The sequence below is a fragment of the Olea europaea genome, unplaced genomic scaffold (genome assembly GCF_002742605.1).
Source record: "Olea europaea var. sylvestris unplaced genomic scaffold, O_europaea_v1 scaffold307, whole genome shotgun sequence".
Classification (NCBI taxonomy): domain Eukaryota; kingdom Viridiplantae; phylum Streptophyta; class Magnoliopsida; order Lamiales; family Oleaceae; genus Olea; species Olea europaea.
Window position 1 is genome coordinate 360542 of NW_019249416.1, and position 24119 is coordinate 384660.

A 24119-nucleotide genomic window follows, 5' to 3' on the forward strand; every position below is an offset into this window, starting at 1 on the left:
TGTCACGTTTAACGAGAATGAGATACCGTGTATTAAAGAGAAAATCAAACATGAAAGTGAAACTGAACCAAGTGAAGAGAGAGATCAGTTTAAGATGGAGTTAGGAAAATTCAGTACACCTACCCCTATTGCTCCTAATGAGGTGGAGATTCAGGTTCAGGAACCTGAGGTGGAGAATAGTAACGAAGTAGTGATAGAAGAGCACCATGAGAAAGAAAATCATTTAGCCAACTACAACTTAGTTAGGGATAGAGAGATGAGACAAACGAGAGAACCTAGAAGGTTCGATTTTGAGTCTATCATCGAAACAACCCAACCCAACCCAACCTAATTTTCTACAAACCTTTATCATCGAGACAACCCAACCCAATTAAAATAGTTAGCTGTTGCCTATGCTAGTTATGAAGAACTAGCTGATAGAGAACCAAAAACCTTTGAAGAGGCAATGGATAGTAATTAATCTAAGGAGTGGCTTAAGGAGTTCGCTAGAAAAGAATTAGACTTGGGAGCTAGTGCCTAGACCTAAGAATAAATCAATCCTTGATTGCAAATGGGTGTTTAAGGTTAAGGAAGGTACCAATAGTTCGGAACCCTTAACGTTTAAGGCTAGGTTAGTGGCTAAGGGTTACACATAGAAGGAGGGTGTTGATTATAATAAGATTTTCTCACCAGTTTTTAAGTACACTACTATTAGGGTCATGCTCACATTGGTTGCACACTTTGACTGGGTACCTAAACAACTTGATGTAAAAACTGCATTTTTACATGGTGAACTTGATGAACAAATCTTCATGAATCAACCAAAAGGTTTTAAGGATAAGTCCTGATTATGTGTATTTTCTGAGAAGATCCTTGTATGGGTTAAAACAACCTCCTAGACAGTGGTACAAGAGGTTTGATTCTTTTGTACTCACTATAGGGTTCCAAAGAAGTAAATTTAATCACTGCTTGTATTTTCAACACAATGAGACTGATGATAATCATCTGTTTTTGTTGCTCTATGTGGACGACATGCTCTTAATTGGTTCTTTCTCTAAGTGAATAAATAATATAAAAGAAAAACTAAGTGGTGAATTTGACATGAAAGACCTAGGTAAGGCTAAGAGAATCCTAGACATGGAAATAGAAAGAGATAGGTCAAATTTCGTTTTGTTCTTACATCAATCTCCTTATATATCTAAAGTATTGAAGAAATTTAAAATGAGTGATTACAAATCTGTCACGTTGCCTTTTACTAATCATTTTGTTTTATCGAAAGAACAATCCCTTACAATGAGCGTGAAGTAGAATATATGAGTAGAGTGTCTTACTCTAATGTAATTGGTTCCATAATGTATTTGATGGTTTGCACTAGACCGGATTTTGATTTTGCGGTTAGTACTCTCAGTATATACATGGCTAATTCGGGCCCTAAACATTGGCAAGCGTTAAAGTGGCTATTAAGGTACTTGAAGGGTACAAGTGACGTAGGTTTAAAGTTTAGTGCTAATGAAGAAGGTGTAAAATTGAAGGGTCTTGTAGATGCTAATTATGTGGGAGATAGGAATGGGAGGAAATCAACTTCGTCTTATGTGTTTACCTTATCTAATTCATGTGTTAGTTGGAAATCACAATTACAACACATTGTTGCACTAGCCACTACAGAATCAGAATATATTGCCACCACTGAATCTATTAAAGAAGCTTTATGGCTTAGAGGCTTACTCCATGAACTATATGTCTTGAATGATTATGTGGTGATGTATTCTGATAGTCAGTCATCTATATATTTGTGCAAGGACCCCCTTTTTTACAAGCGCACTAAACACATTGATGTTAGACTCCACTTCATTAGAAATATAGTATCTCAAGAGGTGGTAAGATTTGAAAAGGTCCACACACACTACAACCCTTCCGATATGAACATGAAGGTACTGCCACCGGTACAGTTTAGAAGTTGCAAGGAACTTCTAAACATTGGTATAGGTAAATAATTTCCAATTTTATTGGTTTTCTGTTAGAGGTGTCACTAATGGAAGACATTTTATTATTAGTATTATTATTTTTTTTGTAGGTCTTTTGACACCAATGTGGAGGTTGTCAGGCAATTTGTTGTCAAATGACCTCCTGGACAATGATGTAACCTCGATTTTATTTATTATCAGTCAGTCTTGGTCATATGATTGAACTATATGTCAACACTATCATCGAGACAACCCAACCCAAATTTCTACGAACCATTAGAAATAACCTATTTTAATAGTGTTGCTCGTGGCCCATTCCATTTACTTGGATGGCTACGATATTCATTTGGAGCCCATTATCTTTGTGCTGAGCCTTTTGGACCAATAAGTTAACCTACCCTAACTTACCTTATTTGGTCACTCTCTTGGGCTATAATTCTTGGCTCCCCTACGCCTCCAAGATATCGCCTTCTCTACCTTTCTCTGTGACTTCCTCTCTGCTCATTCTCGGCTTCTTTCTCTCAAGCAACCTGTGTGGTTTCTCTTGGGTAATATTGTTCTCATCTTGGCCGACTCTTTGTGGGTATGTCTCAATAATGGTGGTTTCGACTTAGGTGGAAACTGAGCTCGGTGTCACCTTAGGTATTGCTGGATTTTGGCTTCACAGCCTGAATCAAAACAAACCATTTTTGTTGCAAGGAGTAGAAAGTCGTTTCTTTTGAGTCTCCTTGTGATTGTATGAGGAAGGAGACATGGATTCTAGTCGGTAATGGTAACACCAGGTTAGATGTATATCTTGTTGGTGCTTGGCATGTAAAGACTTGATATGTCATATTATTTTTTGTGGTTTCAAATTGCCGTAGATGTCTTTAAAGACCAGCTTCCTCGGCAATTTGATCGTTTGTTGTAATGACATTGATGGTCTTTTAATTTGATCATTTTCTGTAATGATTTTGATGGTCTAAAATATAAAACTAGTGGAATGTATTTCATATGCTCAACTAGGTTGTGCATTCTACATGGTGACTTTGCATGAAGTGCGCGCAATATAATTAAACTCAAATCATATTCCCAAGATACTAAACTAGTATTAAAATTAAAATTAACTTTCTTCTTCGTTTTATTTTATTTTTTTTATTGTTTTCCTTCCAGTGATCAACACTTGTGCATACTCAGGTAGTCAGCCACTAAAACTAAGGCCCCATTTCGAATGGATTTTGAGAATTGATTTTTTGACTATTAGAAGAAAAGTGGGGTCTACTTGTGAGAAAAGAAGTCAAAAATTACGGTTGAAATAGTGAAATAACGATCAAAAAATCAATTTTTTTGGGTAAAAAATCACTCCCAAACAAGCTCTAAAATTAACTCGATTTCCAGCTTCATTTTTTTAAGACTTGGAGGTCTATCTTAAAGGGTTAACCGTGTTAAAAGGAGTAGCCCAAACTCTTATAAGTTGATCTATGTTTCTCTCTTTATTCGATATTGAATTTTATCCCTTAACATGTCCTTATAAGATTGTGACTCGTTTGAGCAAATCAATCTTGAAATTCATGTACTCATATTTTTGAGTTTTAATCGGGTCGAATTGTTCGTTGGAGTTTATTGAACTCTAATATCATGTCAACCTTGTTAAAATGAATAGTTCAAAGAGAAAATTACATAAAACCAGATATTAAAACTTTCAAATTCAAAATTAGGGGATGAAGTTTACTTATGCAAAAATTCCGTATTATATATAATTAACCTATCCAATTCAATTAAAACCCTAATCATTTCCCCCAAATTCTTCCCTTATCATATCTCGTCTCTCTCTCTCTCTCTCTCTACTTTATCTTTCGACTGTTATCGTCGTCAAGGAGCGACCACTACCGGAGACACCTCCGACTCCGAGTGTCAACACGAGACCATCAGAATTCAGGTCATTTTTAAATTGTAATAACCTATTCTCACTCTAACTCTCCATCTTCTCTTCATCTTATTGTCCGTATCTTCCTCGCGATACAAATCTACCCACTCCGACGAGTTGTGGTGGTGAAATGAATAGGCTATGGTGGTTGTTGAATTTGGTGGTAGTGGTGTGATTTTTTGACATGTTTTGTTGTGTTTTTTAGGTGGTGGCGGTGGGTTTGTGGATTCTTTGGTAGGGTGGTGGTGGTGTGCTATGCGTGGTGCATTGTGTGATGGTGGTAGTGGTGGTGTGCTGTGGGTGGTGCTTATGCGATGGTGGTGGCGATGGTTGTTGTGATGGTAATGACGGTAATGGGTGGAGTATCTGTGACCAATAATTAGGTGTCCGTAACCAACTATTTAGGCGTCTATGACCAACTATTTGACTGATTTGTGACTAAATATTAGGTGTTTGACTTGAAAATAATTCGTGACCAATAAATTGTAACTTATGTGACCCATAGATAAAATATGACATGTAATTTAAATGATTTGTGACATCAAAATAATATGTAACCTACAAACTTTTTGATTTGTGACCACGAAATAATTTGTGACCAATTAATTTAACGATATGTAACCAGTAAATAAATCTGTGACTATTAATCATGTAATTGTGACTTTATTATCTTTATTCAATAAATATTTTTAATTAATTAAATGCATACCTGATTTTTGAATTTTCAAACTATTTACTTGATTTTTTTAATTGGGGTAAACATAACCCTTGAGATGTGATTTTTTCCCTAGTTCAAATCCTTATAAGTTGGTCTATGTTTCATCTTTATTCGATATGTGATTTTATCCCTTAACACAATCTAATTAACTCGCAAGTTTTGAATCCTGTACCATAAAACAATAAAAAGTCACAAGAGTTAAATGTATTTTTTAGAACTAATTATTTCATTTATATTTATAAATTATAATATTTTATATCACGCCTCCATAGTATTCTTTTCTTTTTTCCTATTTTCAAAAATAGCTTTTCACGAGTTGTGCCGTGTGGTGTTTACGGTGTTTCCTTTCAACTTAGGTTCAAAGTATTTAATTGATGTAATATTATGAAATTTATTCATGATATCTGAGGAAGAGTAAATCGTGAAGAACTGGAGCGGAAGTTTGAACCATTTTGGAATGGGAAAAGATATCCACTTAACCCCTATACGACAACCATTATTTGAAATTTTTTTTTCCTATATACTCATTTTTAAATGCACATTCCCACAAAAATTATTTTGTACGCAAACTCAAAATTTTTCCATACATTTTAACCACACATTATCCTAGAAGTTACTATCCAAAACATTGTTTTTCCCAAATATGGTTGTCAAACAAAAATAGAATCAGCCACAAACCATCTTATTCCTCCCCTAGGAATCATAGTTGTTTAGAAGGATTGAGATATCAAAGAAAATTTTCTTGCACTGCTGATTGGTGCCTGGAAACTTGGATTTCTTGAGCTTTCCGAGTCATTATACATCCATAGTTCCAGATGGAAACTTTTTTAACCCTTAAACTGCTATGATATCGATCTTCTAAACATTATAGTTCGTGATGAGATATCTTGCGAAATTTATGATAACGGCATACTTTGGGTAGGAATTTGAAATAATACTAGTATATGATACCAACACCAGTGCAATTTTCCAAATTAAATGTTCTCAAAGATACTTATATCAAAATAATTTTCTTTTCAAATCTTAGTGCAATTTTGAAATCTAGTTTGTTCTTTTGATTTTGGGTCAAACGGCTAAATGCTAATATTCCCTTTCATTAATATAAATACCATTAACTTCATGTTATTGTCTAATAAATTGCATAAATGCATTTCTCATGGTAAATTTAAGTATCAGTAAATAATTTTTCAAACGTTTTATCCCACACAATTTTTTATCCTGCATCATACCACGATGTGCATGTCTCTATGTATATATGTACAATATGTCTGTTAATATATATATATGTATATATATTTAAAATTTTCAGTAGTTTCTATAATGTGATTAATTGGATTACGAAGAATATAAAATAATAAGTAAGCTGGTTTATTTTGGTTAGTGGATTAGTGTGAAGTCCACGAGTAAATTTTAGCTCAATCCTATGTAATTCCAACCATCTGATCAACCCAGGAATAAAGGGTCTAGATGAAGTTCAACTACATTAAATGCCTTTTATTTCATCAATAAATATTTAGGTAACAGAAATTAGGGACTGCGACAAAGATTTGCTCCATTGCATTCACACAATTTGTACCTCATTCTTTCTCCTATTTCCTATCTTCCCATGGAGTCGAAATGTGGAAATGATCATGCCACCCCTCGACCGATTGCGTTGTTCAATAGTAACATGAAACTCAAACTAGAAGAAGATTCGTCCATGCACATGAATTTTTCATCAAAGGGTCACCTTCAAGAATCCCAGTACTTTGATCTGTTTTCTTTAACAGGATCGTCATTCAATCCGAACCTTGGAAGCCAGGTCAATGGTTTTGATCCATTTGACCTCTTTACTCTTGTTTCTCCTTCGACAGATTTCGACTCCTACGATTTCAAGCCGTTTGAAGATAATGATGTTGGAATCATGCATAACTTCCAAGGTGGTGGATTCTTGAATTTCCAGGAGAGGAAATATCCATCAACGGGAATTGAAACTTCTGATCGTAACATTTTATCCTTAAACTGTCATGATTCTGATCTCCTAAACTTTGTTCCAGATGAGAGCTCATGTGTAACAGCTGGTAATGGCAATAAAAATGGTTTCTCAAACAAGTGGAAAAATAATAGCGGTGACAGTAGTAACACCATCATTGAAGATGAATCTGCATCAGCTAAAAGCTCTGGCCGAGCCTGGAAGAAGTCCAAATCAGCCAAGGGGCAGTGGACTGGTGAAGAAGACAGGTAGAAGAAAAAATTATTTGATTTTGTTTTGTATATTTATTGTTTAATTCATTAAAATTTGCATAATTTTCAGACTTTTGATCCATCTGGTGGAGAAATTTGGAGTGAGGAAATGGTCACATATCGCACAAATGCTGAAGGGGAGAATAGGAAAGCAGTGCAGAGAAAGATGGCACAATCATCTGAGGCCTGATATCAAAGTTGTATTTCAATTCATTCTTCTTCCTAAACCTTTTATTTTCAGTTTAGTTTTTTCCCGTTCCTCGATTGGTTTTCTCCCACCATCAATCTTTACTGATTCATACATATATTTCCTTTTTTCCTATGATGATTTTCTCAGTTGTGAGTTAGATAGATTATTGTAATGAGTAGGCTAGTTCACTGCACATGCTGATTTAGCATAAAAATAGCATGCAATATATAATTAAGTGATTTATACCAGAAAAATGTATCTGAAATGAGTTCAAAGATACTTATTTTAATATTCAAATAGGATTTTCCAAATTTTGGATACTCCCTGATTCAAGGATTTATATTTTTTCTTCTTTTAGTGTTATATTTTGTTGTTTTAGTGAGATTTTAAAATTGGTAAAAATTATTAATGTTTATTATTTTTCTTGAGCAGAAGGATGTATGGACTGAAGAAGAGGATAGGATTCTGATTGATGCTCATGCAGAATTGGGGAACAAATGGGCAGAAATTGCCAAAAGATTGCCAGGGAGAACTGAGAATTCTATCAAGAATCATTGGAATGCAACGAAAAGAAGGCAATTCTCGAGGCGAAAATGCAGGACCAAATGGCCAAGGCCTAGCTCTCTACTCCAAAACTACATAAAAAGCTTGAATTCAGAGAAAGGACTTGCTTCATCACCTACCGCTACAAATGTTGGAATCATATATAATGCTAATGCTTCAATGAAGAAATTAGAAAAGCCAGATTTTATGGATCTTTGCGTGCCAGATTATGATTTTGGTGAGGTCCCAGAATTTACATTGGATGATAAATTATTTGAAGGAAGTAGCATTGACAGTTTCATGGAGGATATATCTGGCGTTTCGCCTAAAATCGATGAAAAATGCTTTGATACTGGGTTGCCATTTGATGTGCCTCCATTCATGCAATTTGAAGGGAAGAAGGAGTTTGATCTGATGGAGATGATCTCTCAGGTTAATGTCTAGATATTTGGAATTTCAATCTACTACTTTTTTAAAGAGAGATAATACATTATATTTCCGTTTCCATTTGGGATAGCTCTTATCGAAGACACTAAAGGACATGTTTGATATGTCAGATTAGACATATGTTCGCGAGTCTCTTTATTAATCCTCTTAGGTCTTGTCTAGTTTGATGTTTTGAACTTGCCATAGAAGAAAATATGGATGAATAATATGTTCTTTTTAAGAAGAGTAATGTGTGTATACATATATTTCTCTATGCATAATTTGTGTTAGGAAAATTAGTTTGAAATTTTATTTCATGCCACTTAAATTTCCCAAATGGAGAATGCATTCAAACAATTTGCTAGTCAACAATATCAATGGCATTTATTATTCTTGTAGAGAATATTAAGTTACAACATTTGATTGACACTTTAAAGTGCATAATAGATTTCAAAATTCTTCTAAAAATTTGAAAAAAATAAAAATAAAAAATAAATTATTCTTCCACGTTAGAGTCCATTTTTTTAATTATTTTTGGCCACGATATTCTATTAGAATGTGTAAATTTAACAAGTTCATGACCAACACGATTGCTAATTTAGATGCTAGCAACTGGCAACTAATAACATTCTTCTTTTATGAACATCATTTATTTACGTGTTCAAAATAATTTTTGAAAGAACGAAAAATTTAAAACTCTATTTAATTTCTTTACTCGATGAAAATTCACCGTAATACTATTGTTCATATTGTTGTTACTATTTATTTACATTTACATTTACGTTTAGATAATGTTATTGACTATTGAATTGCTTAAATGATTTCTTATGGTAAATTTAATTATCATTAAATACATTTTCAAAAATGTTGACTCTTTAGCAATTGATTTGTTTCAAGTGTACAACTTGCCAATGACTACTCGTTGAAAAATGGTGAAATGACAAGTCATACTCCGAAAACTGAAAGCATTCCCTCCCCGAAACTATAACCAGATTGCCATTACAACAGGGGAAGAAAACAGTTTACAGCCAAATTAGAAGCATTAATTCTGGATGTCCAGAAAAACAAATAAGACAATCTCAGGAAAGCAAAGAAGCTAAGATAGAACCAAGAATTGTGATAGTGTTTTTCGATCTAATAACACAATTCCCCAACAAAATTGTCTGATTTAAGCCATCTTTGGTTTAATGCGCTTCACTCTTGAATACAAGAACACTCCAGAAAGGGCTACGCCAGTGCCTGTACCAAATGATAAATAAAATCAATTTCAAGTCCTGCAGAAATTGGTTGATTCGTTTCAGATCCTCCACAAGTTCATAGAAGTATTTTACCCAAAGAGTTGATAGGTGAAACTGGTGTACGGAAGAAGAGAACAGAGGTCACAATCACCACCACCCGCTTCACACAGTTACCCACAGAATGAGTAACTGGAGACACCCTCTGTAATATCATGTACGAAACCTGCATAACAACCCGTGTTAGCAATCTCATAATAATAGCCTCTTTAATATGATCTCCAACATTTATTTTTGACTTTTATCAAATTATCTAAATTTGATATCTTTTGGGTTCTTACGTCTGAAGAAATGCAAAAAAAAAAAATATATATATATATATATAGTGGGATGGCTATGGACTCTAAGTTGGGATTGTATATCAGTATAAATATCTTCTAAACAAAATTTTAATTGTGTCCCATTTTCCTATATTTTGGGAAACGGGTGTAATATGATGTAGATTTATGTGTTTATCTCTAGCATAAAGAGGACATCTTGTCCTCTTTTTCCAATTATTATATTTTCAATGAAATTTCCCCATTTCTAATCCTGATGGGTAGTTTAGTGCTCAAGCCTTGAGTTTGCTCTCCAATGGTCAACAGTTCGAGTCCCCTCAAAGTCACTGAAGTGAGTATCTGGCTGTAAATTTCAAAGACTCGTGGGATTAGTTAAGGTGCGAGTAAGCTGGCCCAGACACCCATAATCATCAAAAAAAAGGAAAAAAAGAAAAGAAAAAAGAAAGTTCCCATTTCTCATGAAAAAAATAAAATGAAATAGTTATGTTTTCCTGTTATAAAGCCCCTAGGAACATGTGATGATGATATATTAACTTAGAATCACTATTGCTCTAGATATTACACAAGAACTGTGCCCCTAATACAATAGATACCATAAATAAGAGCTGTTAAATAGACAGTTTTAACAAAATGAAAAAAGTAACAAATTATGGCTGCTTCAAACATGAGAAATATTATACATCATGACAATATAAGCATTCAGAAACTCCATGAAAAAACAAGTACGAAAAGCATAACTTAATAATAGAAGGAATGGACTTAAGAAAATAGGAATAGCACCTCTCCTAAGAACATAGCTGAAAGGACAACTGAAAAGAAGGGCTCCATAGCTTTAATTGTGTGAGTGAATGAAACAGCAACCTTCCCAAGACTCATGTTGGTGAAAAGGTTGCCCAAGGTATGAACCATGGCCAATGGAAGGATTGCAGCAAGCTGCCCATGGCAATTGATGATTAGGTTCCATATTTATGATTGGCCAAAGGAACAAAAAAATTATTATAGCCTAACCATTCCAGAATAGTATTGAGTACCTGTGCACCACTGATTTTAGGCCGTTTATAGAGATTGAATGTCCACATGATCATAACTAAGACAGTCCCAACAGCAAATTGAACTAAAGTGACTGTCACTGGGTATGGGAAAGCTTTAAGGACCTGCGAGAAATTAGCAGCCATCATTAACTGCTACTGTTCAATAGCTAAATACATTCGTCAGCATGGAACTGAGACCTCAGATGTTATGTTCATACTAAGTGAATTCCTAGGCCCTCATCCTATGCAGTCAATGATGTGCACAACAAATTGTTTACATCGTGTTATTTCTAAAATAACGTGCTTTTCTACATATCCTCCAAATCAACAACAGTATAAGAATAAATCTTAGAGCTGCAGGTGGAACTGCATGAATTACAGCATAGGGAAGCAACAAAAAAGAATATTGTTCCCCAGTTCCATTTTGACTCAACCCAGATAATCTTCAGTAGCATATTACCTAGCTTCATTTAGGGAAAACATGGCTTAATGTATATTTGTCTTGCCACAGAGGCCAAACGAGCAAGACTTTGCTCGAAGATAGGTGCTTATCTTATTGAGTATCTGGATGGTTTAAGTTAAGATACATTCAAAGAGCCCTCTTTGTTAATAGAAATGGGGTGCAATATCCAGCAATAGGATTCTTTCAGGGTTTTCTTCACCGAATTTGAAAATGAGCAGAACTAATCAGCTGATTAACTCAAGGCCAAGCGCTAGCTCTGTGCAAAACTAGTGTTGCCTTCTTAAGAATAATAGTTGAAATTTAAAATTTCTGCACTATGCAAAGTGAAATTTTAGAATAACTTTCCTGGTAAGAAACTTATATTTTAAGCACAAAATAGAGTCTATCAAATATATATACGAAAACACCAAAATCATTCTTATGCAGGCTAAAGAAAACATACCTTCGTATCCCCAAAAAATAAAAATCATTTTTTAAATTCCAGCTCCGTTCATCAAAAAAAGTATCGTTGACCCACTTGATCTACAAGCTTAAGCTTTATATATATATTGTCTTCAATACGCATAGGCCACATTTTCCTTTTTTTGCATCAAAGCCTTATATGTTGTTTATTTGTTTCGTCATTAATGGGTGTGGAATATTACCCTTAACAATTATTACCAATTAACCTCATCAAAATTAAATGCCTCACCATCTAAACATGCAGGAAGACATATACAAGCGTCTAGGCCGGATCAGTGGAAATTAACTAAAGGAAAAAAAAATAAAGAAAGCAAGCACCTGCTTGTTGTAGATATTGAAGTAGATATTAAATAGGTACCAAAGCCCGAAAAGCGTTCCCAGCACCAAAGTATCCGTAACACTCTTAGATTGCGGACTCTCGGCAGCCCCTGCGCTCTCTGGCACCGACGTGGCCCGAACCACAACACCCTCGGACTCGGGCTCCTGATTTCCTGGCGCTGGGTTCGAAATCCACCCATTGGGTCTCAAACAACAGCGAATTGAACCCACTTTCCGACTCGAAGAAGTATGAACCGAAGTAGGGCCGGAAACCCAACCATTCTTGAAGCAGAGCTGTTTCGACGGGGTGAGGGAAATGGGATTGAATCTGTAGAGAGATGTGGGCTTTTGGGGCTTGGTAGAGAGAGAAATGGAAGGGGAGAATACAATTGCTGTGCTCTGCATTTTCGAGATTCAGATCACGAGAGCTGTGAAAGAGAGAGAAGACGTAGGAGGGTGGAAGAACGTTGGGGTCTCCGTCGAGGAGCGAAGAGTTTGGTGGCAGGGATATGAAATACAAATGAGGGATATTCTGGGAATTTCGGTTCGAGGCAAGGAGGCTGTTAACACATTTTATGTCAAAAGGTCTGTTAAAATGGCGGAAACACGATATATTTTTCCATCATATTTTAAAAGATAAATAAAAAGAAAGTGCAAAAAAAATATTTCTTTCATTTCAAAACATGAAAATAAAATATTTTGATATAAATCATCGTCGAGAATGAGACATACCAATTAATGGAAGGTTGAAGTTACAAATTCAACTAAAAATGAGTAAAGATTGATGAGATTAACATCAATTAAAATGTGGTGTATGGAATAAATTTGTAGTGACAATATAATTGCCATAGTTTTAGAGGTCACATGAGATGCGTCATATTTGGTTAATTTAGCTCATGTTTGAAAATCATTAAAATGGGTTTTTTAGGAAAATGACTTTTGAAATAGTGATTTTTTGAAAAATGTACAATTAAATAGTAAAAAGAATTTAGGTTCACGTACATAATAATTTATTGTCGAAATATATAATTGAAAATGAATTTGAAAAAAAAAAAACTGTTTTAATAGTTGTGGCGTAATTTGTGAAAAATTAGAAGTGGGCCCCTCAACTTTTCAATCTTGTGATAGGGATGACAATGGGTTAGGTTCAGGGCATGGCACCCGTCCATCCTTGCTTTGTGCCTCGCCTTAAATTATAGAATACAGTAAACAGTTGCATGAGTTTCAAAAATAAAATTCTTTTTATTTTTTTTTTCCTCTTTCATGGGGTAGGTTCAGGATGGGGCATCTCGACCCCGCGCCATGAGACAGAGAGACGAGTTACGCTTCACCAACACGTCGGGTGAGTTTTTTGCAATCACTATCTTGTGATTAATGACAGTCTATTTTAATTTAAATATGAATTTGAGTCTTCCCATTATTAAAATCGTTGATGTAAATGACAAAAACATCAAATTTGAGAGGTGTTCATAAACAGTTTAATTAGTAGATAGAAATGAGTAATGAAAAAGTGAATAGTACTTATGAATCTCTCAAAATTTATGAGTAAAAAATGACTTCACTTTTTATAAATGCTAGTCAAAATCGAACGTGCATTGCATGTTATTTTAAAATACTTTATAAATGATGTAAAAGTAATATTTGGTATCAATTCATTGGTGGATTTGATGAATCTCAGACGAATAAAAGAAAATAAAATTTAACATAGAAATTTAAAAGAATAAAATTGTACTCAAATTATACTCTCGAAACTTAATTTCTATGATTCAAATTTTTTGTAATGATGAAATACTATAAATGATCAATCTTTTTATATTACACTTGATACATAAAAATTAATTGTTAATACATAATTTAAACATCCATTAAAATACATGAATATGAATAAATTCATCTATAATAACTCTAATTCATGTAATTCAAGATTCATCGAGTGAAATTTCATTAAATCTAGATTAATGTGAAAGTGATTAATTTAGAATTAATTACACAAATCTCGTAAATGACAATAAGCCCTTGTTTGTCAATCATTCTCTTACATTCTACCAAATTATTTTTTCTATATTACTCATTTTCAACCACACATTCTCCATTAAAATAATATTACACATATATCAAAAATTTTTCCTTCTTTTTTCACTACACATTTCAACATCAATTACTATTCCATATTCCAATTTTTGAAATTAAAGGGCCACAAACAAGGCCTAATTTTTAATATTTATTATATATCGAAAAACGAAAAGTAAGATGTTATTGAAATAATTGAATTGTAAAAGGGTTAAAATCGTTATTGAAATAATTGAATTGTAAGAGGGTTAAAATCGTCCAAAAAATAATTCTTCATTAATATGATATCTTAATATATTATATTATAAACATGAGTCAAACATGAATTCACCTTCTTCTTCTTTTAAATCCCAATTCAAGTGAGAGTTGATTACGACGAATTTAATGTTCCACATTGAGGTTGTGTCATGTGGGACTCAAGTTCACATATTTATATAGGTGGGATAACCTCATTTTTTAAAGTTGGAGATGTAAAATTACACTACTACATATATTGGGAGATCAGACCTAAATTGTCCATTAATCAAAAGCTCTGCGATAATATTTACCAATATTTTAACTCGATTTGGATATTACCTTATGATTGAATTGAGGTTGAATCATAGTTAAACTAGTAGTAAATTTTTTTAAGGATATTGCCTTATGATTGAATTGAGGTTGAATCATAGTCGAACTAGTAGTAAAAAATTTAAGGGTCTGTTTGGGAGGGATTTTTTACCTCAAAAAATTGATTTTTTGACAGTTATTTCATTATTTCAACCGTAGTTTTTGACTTATTCTCTCACAGGTGGACCCCACTTTTTTTCTAACGGTCAAAAAATCAATTATCAAAATCTCTCCCAAACAGAACCTAAGATTAGCTTAGTCAAAACTAGTTTATGAGTTGAAATTAAGTGTACTTGAATAACTCCTAGTTCTCCCAATGCTACCTACAGCTTTCATTGTATTGAATTATCCAAAAAACAAATCTTCTAAAAAATTTCACAAAGAATATGTTGAGTTGGAATCTCATTCTACGTGAGGATTCTTGCGATCCTGTGTAAGTTCAAAAGAACTAAAGAATGGAAAACTTTTCGATTCATTCGATTTTAACATTATTGGTATAACTATAAAAACAAAACACTAAAATAGTATATTGACAAGAATGTTCATATCAATATAGCATAGGACATATAAAAGTTCAAAGGTTCTTCAGAGGATATTTCCTCTTTTTAAAAAATGTTACTGAAAAAATGTTCATGTCAACCTGATCACCTACGAACAATTCAACGAGGAAGTTTATCTATTTTCGTCATAATATGTCAATATATTTTTAAGCTAAAATTGGACCAATTTTCACGACACCCGTAGTTCATGGTACAGTCTAATTTCATAAAAAACTGTATATCAAATTTGCCATAAATAATCTTATGAAATAATTATACCGACCAATACTAATTTATTTTATTTTAATTGTCACCGTTGTACGCCATCGAAAGTATCAAATTCTTCGTCATTGATACTCTTAGTTATAATAATAAATAACACAGCTATATTACCTGCACAAGCTCATTTGCATAGGGCCTGTACAGGGACACACACATGGGGTCCATCCCCATGTGGCAGGTTCTGTGCAAATGAGTCTTTACAGGGAGCTTTTTTCTAATAATAACTATTGATTTTCACAATGGGAAGAAGTGGAACATCTATTTAATCCACATCTCTTGAAAATGGTTCTATACATCATTAATAGTCTATAATATATTAAAATATTACATCAAAGGAGAATTATATTTTGGACGATTTTAACTCTCTACAATTCAATTATTTTAATAACACCTTACTTTTCGAATAAATACTATATAATTATTGTCATTTATGAAATTTGTTTTATTAATTTTCAATTAATTAACATTTACATTAATCTAGATTTAATGAATTTTCACTTGACGAATCTTAAATTACACGAATCTAGAGTTATTATAAATGAATTTATTCATATTCATATATCTAGAAATTTTAATGGGTGTTTAAATTTATGTATTAACAATTAATTTTTATGTATCAAATGTAATATAAAAGGATTGTTCATTTATATTATTTTATCATTAGAAAAAATTTGAATAATAGAAATTGAGTTTTAACAATAAAAATTTCTTCTTTTAAATTTCTATGCTAAATTTTATTTTTCTTTAATTCGTTCCAAACTCATCAAATCCTCTAGCAAATTGGTACCAAATATTACTTTTACATCATTTATAAAATATTTTAAAATAATTTGCAATGTACGTTCAACTTTGACTAGTAATAATAAAAGTCTTATTTATTTATTTATTTTATTTTATTTTTGAAAATTTAGTTTCACTTGTATACCATTCGATGTGAATCCATTACTAAAACAATTATTAATAGCGTTGGTTTTGTAAAATTTTTTGTATTTATTTTCTGTTGTTATAAAAATATGAAAAATTTACAAAACACACTAGTATTTAAGGTGTAAATATACTTTAAATACCATATTTTATAAATCTATGATAACAAAAATCACAAATCATATTAATGAACACTATTTTTTAATTATTTATTTTTCATTTATTGAATTTTTATGTATATTCTTTTCCTAAACTCTATTATCAAATCAACAAAAAATAATTTTAGTAAGTTATAAAAAATGAAAAACTTAAAAAATACTTCGTTTGACTCTTCCAAGTCCAACATTGCAAAAACAAAACAACTCTTAATTGAAAACAATCTATTAAAATAATTTTTTATATTAATTGTTATATTAAAAATCAATTTCGCATTAATTTTAAGTTGGTTAATTTTGCAAGTTAAAATTTTTTTTTTTATCAAGAATGCATGCGTAGTTTCATCTACTGTGGATGATTTTTCTTTTTAGAACTTGAGTGAATATTAACTTATGAAGAGATAGATGAATGAGAGACCCAAAAATAAAAATAAATAAATAAATAAAATAAAATAAAAAATTCATATGAGAATGAAATAGAAATTGAACTTTTAGAATAAAAAATAGATAAAAAAAAATTGGTACGTAAAATGTTACATAATATTATTAATTTCATGGCTTTTTATTTCCAATTAAGAATACTCTGGTATACTTCACTATTTTAATAGCAATTTATAACTTTTTTATTTGTTTTCATAATTAGAAATTTAGGGCTTATTCGATATGACTTTTGTTTTTGTTTATATTTTCTATAAAAAAGTTCTTTCGAGGAAATTACATTAATTTTTATTTTGAAAATTAATTTTCATGATATTCCTTTTTGAAATTGCTTTTGGAGAAAATCATGTTGAACTAAGGGCCTATTTGATTCATAGAATTTTCCATGGAAAATTTTTCTTTCAACTTTTTCCTTATTTGATTGCAAGAATTTTTTTGGCAATTGATTTTCCATCCCCCCTCATGTGACTCATTTTCCTTAATTTTGTGGAATTTCAATTCCCATGAATTTGGTGGGAAATCAATTTTTCATGTTTTTTTAATTTTTTTTGGACAATAAAAAAAAATCCTGTTTATAATTGTAATAAATTATATCTCTTTAATTAATAATTTTCATGAAAAACAAAGATAACAAATATCAAAAGATCCAAAATTTCAACATTTTTTCAGGATTAAAAAATTACGTCAATCAAACACATTTAATTGACAATTCCTAACTAAACAAGTTTCAGGTAATTCGGTCTTTGGAATTTGTTTTTTTCCACATAAATTTCATTTTTCCAATCGAACGGACCCTAATTTCCTCTAAAAAATTTCTAACTAGAAGAAGAAATATTTTTATAAAATTAATCAAACAGGCCTAAAAGTAACTTATAAGTTATAGTGTGCTTATAATGAAATCCAAACAAGAATAGGTTAAATTACGAAGAGAGAATAGGTTACAGAAAAGGAGGAGCATTAAATTGGAAGCTAGAGAGCAGTGCAGTGAACAGAAACGGAAGCCCAATTCAAGGGAACAAACAAACATTACTGGTGCCGAAAACGAAAACAAAACTGACAGACAGCCAGACAGAGAAGAAAAAGAGAGTGTATCATTTATCAAGAAATGAAGAAGACGAGGATTAGTTTTCAATTCTTCATATCAGAACAGAACCGATTAGAATCGTTTTTCTTAACCGAAACAACGATAACTCCACCACACTTTCATTATTGTCATTATTCTTTTTGCGCATATTCTCTCACTTTTTTCATTATTATCGCCGGCTCTTTTGCCCATTTCGGTTCAAACAAGAAAAAGGAAAACAGCCTTATCAAGACTTTAGCATCAACCTTAGGGTAATCCGTTTTGACCTGAGCTGAATCTTGTAAGTTTTATTTTTTAATTTATTGATGATTTTTGGTTTTAGCCTGATTGAAGGGAAGTTTGTATTTTTTTCTGGTTATTTCCTTATTGGAATTCTTGGAATAGTTATATATGTGTTAGAATGTACTTATTTATTTTCTTGACGATCATAAAAGAGCAAAGACACATCAAAGTGGAAGAAACCTGAAAGTAAGCTATGTGTTTCTTGATTGATGGGTTGTTTGATTTGGACCTGGGTATTATTACTTTTTTTGAATGTTCTTTCTAAGGATTTGTTTGTGTTCTGTATCAGTTAAATCAAGGTTTCTTGTTTTGGGGCATTGTGATAAATTGTCTTTGTAGTTCTTGAGTTTTTCTGGGCAGTCATAATTGGATTTTAAACAATTAAGCTCTTTGGATCTAATGTATCTAGTGTATGATTCTCAGGAACATGTTTGGAGGAGGAAGTAACGGAAACAACATGTTCCCTGTTTCTGGAGATGAAAGTCCCGTCCAATATGATATCAATTCCTTGCCTCAATTCAAAATGTTTGGACGTGGTGGTTTTATTTCTTCTTCTTCATAGAACTTTTTTTTTTCCGTCTACTATTGATGCCAAATTGTCATAACGATTATGACTCCTGTAATTGTATTGTCACTTTGATTTCTTCTCTTCATAGCTCACATTGTATATGTATTATGTGATATGCAGGAATTCTCTTCAAGAATTTGACCGGTGATGGTATTTATTTATTTCAATATGGCAATGTTTGAAAGATTACTAGAAAGAGCTGTTAAATTACTACATTTTGTATATTTATAACTTTTCAACTTGTCTGCCTAAATGGATGCATCCATTGGCTCAATTTATGATGCATACTGTGCCACAAGCTAGTGCCCCTAATTAATTATATTTAACTTCTGCCAGCACTTATTTTTAATATCTATAACTTTTTGCAAAATAAACAATTGGATAATATGGAACATAGCCAAAGCTTTAATCAGTAAATTTATTTTGGTACTGGTTGAAAATGGCGGTTCGTTTATATGCTATCTGCTGTTTCTATGGCTTACTTTTCCTTAACACGATTTTTTTGTGCCTGTTGAGTTTGGTTATTTATATCTCCTGTTACCAGTTTGTTCTTTCTTTCCAAACCCTTGGGTGAAATTGGGCACTTTCACTAATTCTCCTTTAACGTAAACAAATGCATAGCTTACATGTACCATATTTGCTTTACGGAAAGTGTAGGTGACACTTGTTGGGCCTTCATCTTCAAATCTCTGCAGGTCATGTGGATTAGGGCATAAATTGAACAAACTAACTAAATGATCTTCTCCTTTCCCCAAATGTCAAGTTCTTTAACTCTGCTGTTTTATTCGTTCATATGTAGCCCGTGTTTTGGTTTGGATAAAAAATAAATTTTTAGTAGATTTTGATAAAAAATTGATGAAATGTGTGATTGAAAAGTTGATAAAAGTTGTATGTTCCATAAAATGTGTGGTTGAAAATGAGTTTGAGGAAAAAATGAATTTTAGAAACAGGGACCAAACAGGGACGTAATCTAAGAAGCATGGACATGTGCCAACATGATGTTTCTCTAATAATATTATGAGAAAATTAGATCCGATCTTCATGTTCATGATAGAATTTAGTGTCCTTAGATATCCAAATTGGTCATGAACTGAAAAAACATTTCTGAAATTTGCCTTGAGTTTTTTATTTTTTAATTAGGTGAAATGAATGCTGCTCATCCGTCTAAGGATGTTCAAAAAAGTTCGGTGGACAACCCACAGACACATAGGCTTTTTGAGTGTTTCATGCCTCTTAATTTGTAATAAATGGTGTGCCACTACTCAAACCATGGCTTCCGCACTATTAGATGCATTTATTATGCTTGTTCTCCCCCCCCCCCCCCCCCTCTCTTAAATGGTTCACAATGGCTTCATATGTCTTAAGTCATGACAACTGGTGGATTCAGTTTCCACACCTGTTGAGAAGATTTTACAATGTCAAAATTATGTTCTTTTTGTAGTATTTGTATGGATTATATAGTTTGTAGGATCTCCGATTTTGACAATATATTGCTTTTGATTATGCATATTAGTGGTGATATTGAAACATGGATATTGATGAAAAAAAGTAAAGAATCATGAAGATCTTTACTTGATTTATTGATTCTTTACTCGATTTATTGTAGTAACAAGTGAGACTCCTATAGGCACTATTACATTAACCTGAATATGTTATAGTTCTATTTCCTGTTTCATTTTCTTGCTAGGAGTTACTTGTTACATTTATTAATTTGTCATTTTTCTGGACTATACCCTTTTCAATTTTTGGTAATACATTTTGATCTCATATTTTTGGACACGTTTGTTTACATTTCCAGTTGACCATGGTGTCGATTCCAAGAATCATATGGATAATGAGCCTGCCCTTGCTGCAAATCGGCCTATTAAAAGAGTCAGGGAAGCGGAATCTGTATGCAGGCAAAGGGAGCTTCCAGTATCAATGAATACCATCTTGCAGTCCAATGACATGGGCCATCTTAGAACTCTTTTGAATCCTAATCCTGTGTCAACTGGGCTCGAACTTTCTTGCCAGGAAGAACAGAATTCCTCCCTTTTATCTGCTGGTGAAAACACAAGAAGCACCCTGTCTGGTGTACTTTCCCTTGGTAATAGTGTTAAACTGGAGTTAGATCGACAGACAGCAGAATTTGACCGATATATGGACCATCAGGTGCAGTTGCTGAAACTAATTTTCATAGAAGGCACCCTATGTTAGTCTTGACATTTGAATTGTGGACATAGGAATTTTGGAAGAAACTACTTTGTTTGTTATGTAAGAATTAAGATGGGTGTTGGATGTGGTCTCAAGTCAGTCTTTTCTAGCAGAAAGGAAATCATTATATATTTTTTACTGGCAACGTAATTGAAGTTTTGCCTCAACTTGTACAGACTATTTATGGTTGCAAAATGTGCTTTTAGTGAAGTTTGTTAATTCTATTTTGTGAATTATTATAATATTTACTGAAAAAAAATGTTTAATGGGTAATTGATATGGTCTGCAGGGATTGGTGGTTGCAATCTTAATGCAATCGAAAAATGATTACTGATTGGACATTCATATCTTATGTACTTTATTTGATTACTCTTTGCCTTGTATTACAGCTTCTCAGTTGGTCTTTGTCCCACAGGAAGAGAACCTCCTGAAGGGTGTAAGAGAGTTAAACCAGAGGCATATGGTTTCTATTTTGAATGCCTTAGGAAAGGGGGTAAACGCCAAATTACATGAGAAGCAGCGTAAACTAGAGAACATCAACCGCAAGAGCAAGGAGTTGGGTGATAGAATAAAACAGGTTGTAAATGAAGCTCAGTCATGGCGTCACAGAGCAAAATACAATGAATCCATCGCAAATCTCTTGGAAAGAAGCATCCAGCAGCTCATAGCACAAGGCACTGCCCGAGCTCTGGAAGGATTCGGGGAGAGTGAGGTAGATGATGCAGTCTCGTCCATGAACCATCAAGGAACTGTTTGTGGTTCTCGAAGTCAAGTTCCTTTAGATCATCATCTAAAATGCAGAGCTTGCAAGGGCAAAGAAGTTTCTGTCTTGTTATTCCCGTGTCAACACCTTTGTCTGTGTATTGATTGTGAAGGGTCGATTAACATTTGTCCAATTTGCCTGGTGATGAAGACTGCAAGTTTGCAAGTATACATGTCATGAAGGGCATATGTGAGCACTTGAAGGCTTAATATGTTGATGCTCTGTTAACTCGAGCTTAGAGGAATCATGGGATGTTCATTTTGTACATTTTGCCTCATTTGTGAAGTTTAGCAACATTTGCCCGAAGTGATTTTACCGGTACTTTGTACTGGTTGCTTTCATTATACTCTCCCTCTCTCTCTCTCTCTCTCTCTCTCTCTCTCTCTTTTTTTTTTTTTTTTTTTTTCTTCCCCTCCATGTATGGAGGAGCTGTGTATTATTACTGTCATAACTGTGAAAACATGGAGCACGAGTATCAATCCCGAAGCGAACAATTGATTCAAGAACCCACGGCCCTTTACCTTATGTAAAGCTCTCCACTCCCGTCAGCATGAGATATGCGAAAAATCTTGAATTAATTACTATTATGTTCTTGTCTAGGTTCTCTTGGATATATGTCAGTTTTTGTGTTGTGACACAGTGAATAGAGAGCAAATCGCATTTTTGAGGACAAGAAAAATGATAGTAACTACACCTGAGTTTATCTCGATTTTCATGATATGATAATGACCCAAGTGGATGCATAGACACATCTCAATTTGACTCTAAGGTCGACCTTGGTTATCACCAACCAACGACCTTTGCTAAAACGATCCGCACCATCCAATCCGACACGAACTTCTATCTCGATTTCAATATACACATTAAAGGCTACAAAGGATTCACATAATCTAACTTGATGATCTTCCTAAATAGAGAAGACGAGATGAATATAATCACCATCAATTGAGTTCTATCGATGACAACTTTTGACAAGAATTTAACATAAGCATCCCCACTCTCCTCCTTTATATATTACAAATTTGCTACACATATATCCACACTTATCGAATATACACTAATACAATCTCACATCGTCTAGCAAATCTAACACATCTAATCCAATCATTATAACACTTCCATGTCATCAATATATAAATAGAGGTGTCAAGATAGGAGTACAAATAGTGTAATCCTACATACTATGCACCCTACAAAATAACTTGAGAAAATTCGATGTCCTTAGCATACATACTGGCCTACAAATTACAAAGATGATGGTGGAGAAAAAACTGAGAACAATCAAACATCATCAAACTGACTTTAGAAAGCATTCAACACAATTTATCTGCCATCAAGACATCAGTTTACATCACTTGCTTAAGGATAAAGACTGGAAAACCTTGAATCTTGGGTGTTTTTTCCATTAGGGCCATGACTTAGCCATACGCTTTCATTTTTCTCTGTGCTACCAATCAACAGGGGAGGGCGAAAAAGAGAAATTTCCTTGGAAGGTTTGTAAATGGGTACATCTAACTGCCAGGGATTATTGCAATCTTGATTACGAGGTACTAGAACAAAAGAAACTTGTTTTGACTATGCAATGGATTGGCATGTACATTGCAGCAGCTTCTCTAGTCTGATCACTTGCAATGGCTGCTGATGTCTTCTGTGGGTTCAGAAACAAAAGGCTGTGGTTCCCATGCAAGTAGTTCTATCTCAATGCAAATCCTTTAGCACTATTAGCTGTCAAAGTGAAGTTTCCAGAGGATCTTGGAAAAAAAATGACTTGTTGGGCTACTTTTGGCTTAATTTTGAGTGGGACCCATTTATTCATTTTTTAATATTAAAGTTGATTTTGTGTCTCCTTTGTGGTCCGTGAGAACATCAAAACCATATATTTGATTGTGAAAAATAATGCTCTAATGAATGAGAAATTGAAGCTCAAAGTTGATGAACTCGAATTGGTTTATGTATATTGGAGGGAAAACTAATTAAGTTTATCCCACATAAGAAGTTTATAAAGGTAAAAATTACTTTATTTATGATTACACGCTGGAAGGGTGTAATCATGTGTAGCATAGATGCTCTCTTCAGTGCACATGTAGGGGGTGCGAATCGTGGATTGAGTTGTACATCGGGACTTGAACTTGTGGACAAGTGCTACCTGTGTACATGAATGTCAGACAAAAAATTGGCCCTGTGCCTTTACTTCCTATTTTTTTATTTGTTATTCTCCAACTAACTTTTTTAACTGTTGAAACTCCAGTAGTTGTAGCCATTTTAATGACTGGTTAATAGATGAATATAACTTACTCATTCATGCAGGATTAACCTATAATAAAGGTAGGTCGGACTTTCCTTAGATCCACACAAGAAATTCCATTTTTCTGTTCGCATATTTTCCAGTTCTTTGTTTTTGAAATGTCATGACAGCTAT

General features: G+C 33.2%; 3 protein-coding genes across 4 annotated transcripts; 2 read left to right on the top strand and 1 right to left on the bottom strand.

The window, feature by feature from the left end:
• The first annotated feature begins 6236 nt into the window (after positions 1–6236).
• Positions 6237–8770, top strand: LOC111384996 (transcription factor MYB98-like). The gene is made up of 4 exons (XM_023009345.1): positions 6237–6787; positions 6861–6987; positions 7413–7955; positions 8738–8770. Exons 1-4 carry the CDS (start codon positions 6237–6239, stop codon positions 8768–8770), a joined length of 1254 nt encoding a protein of 417 aa, XP_022865113.1.
• A 127-nt stretch (positions 8771–8897) lies between these two features.
• On the bottom strand, positions 8898–12351 carry LOC111384998 (phosphoenolpyruvate/phosphate translocator 3, chloroplastic-like). Its single transcript, XM_023009346.1, has 5 exons — positions 11797–12351; positions 10554–10676; positions 10287–10455; positions 9281–9463; positions 8898–9188 (listed from the first exon to the last, which is right to left on the bottom strand). The coding sequence occupies exons 1-5, from the start codon at positions 12199–12201 to the stop codon at positions 9118–9120; spliced, it is 951 nt and encodes a 316-aa protein (XP_022865114.1). The 5' UTR covers positions 12202–12351; the 3' UTR covers positions 8898–9117.
• Positions 12352–17738: 5387 nt separating this feature from the next.
• Positions 17739–22206, top strand: LOC111385034 (probable BOI-related E3 ubiquitin-protein ligase 2). Of its 2 annotated transcripts, none has more exons than XM_023009398.1 (4): positions 17739–18145; positions 18600–18712; positions 20543–20895; positions 21353–22206. In XM_023009398.1, the coding sequence occupies exons 1-4, from the start codon at positions 17916–17918 to the stop codon at positions 21878–21880; spliced, it is 1224 nt and encodes a 407-aa protein (XP_022865166.1). In that variant the 5' UTR covers positions 17739–17915; the 3' UTR covers positions 21881–22206. The 2 variants fall into 2 exon arrangements, with proteins under 2 accessions (XP_022865166.1, XP_022865167.1); XM_023009399.1 differs by having other exon boundaries at positions 17740–18174.
• The last annotated feature ends 1913 nt before the right edge of the window (positions 22207–24119 follow it).

Coding starts and splice junctions, on each gene's coding strand:
- LOC111384996 (XM_023009345.1), top strand. CDS start 6,237: ATGAAACTCAAACTAGAAGAAGATTCGTCCATGCACATGAATTTTTCA. Junction 6,788..6,860: donor TGGACTGGTGAAGAAGACAG/GTAGAAGAAAAA, acceptor CATAATTTTCAG/ACTTTTGATCCATCTGGTGG. Junction 6,988..7,412: donor ATCTGAGGCCTGATATCAAA/GTTGTATTTCAA, acceptor TTTCTTGAGCAG/AAGGATGTATGGACTGAAGA.
- LOC111384998 (XM_023009346.1), bottom strand. CDS start 12,201: ATGCAGAGCACAGCAATTGTATTCTCCCCTTCCATTTCTCTCTCTACC. Junction 9,464..10,286: donor AGAGGTGCTATTCCTATTTT/CTTAAGTCCATT, acceptor TAAATGTTGGAG/ATCATATTAAAGAGGCTATT. Junction 9,189..9,280: donor TTCACCTATCAACTCTTTGG/GTAAAATACTTC, acceptor CATTTGGTACAG/GCACTGGCGTAGCCCTTTCT.
- LOC111385034 (XM_023009398.1), top strand. CDS start 17,916: ATGAAGAAGACGAGGATTAGTTTTCAATTCTTCATATCAGAACAGAAC. Junction 18,146..18,599: donor ACTTTAGCATCAACCTTAGG/GTAATCCGTTTT, acceptor TATGATTCTCAG/GAACATGTTTGGAGGAGGAA. Junction 18,713..20,542: donor ATTCAAAATGTTTGGACGTG/GTGGTTTTATTT, acceptor TTACATTTCCAG/TTGACCATGGTGTCGATTCC.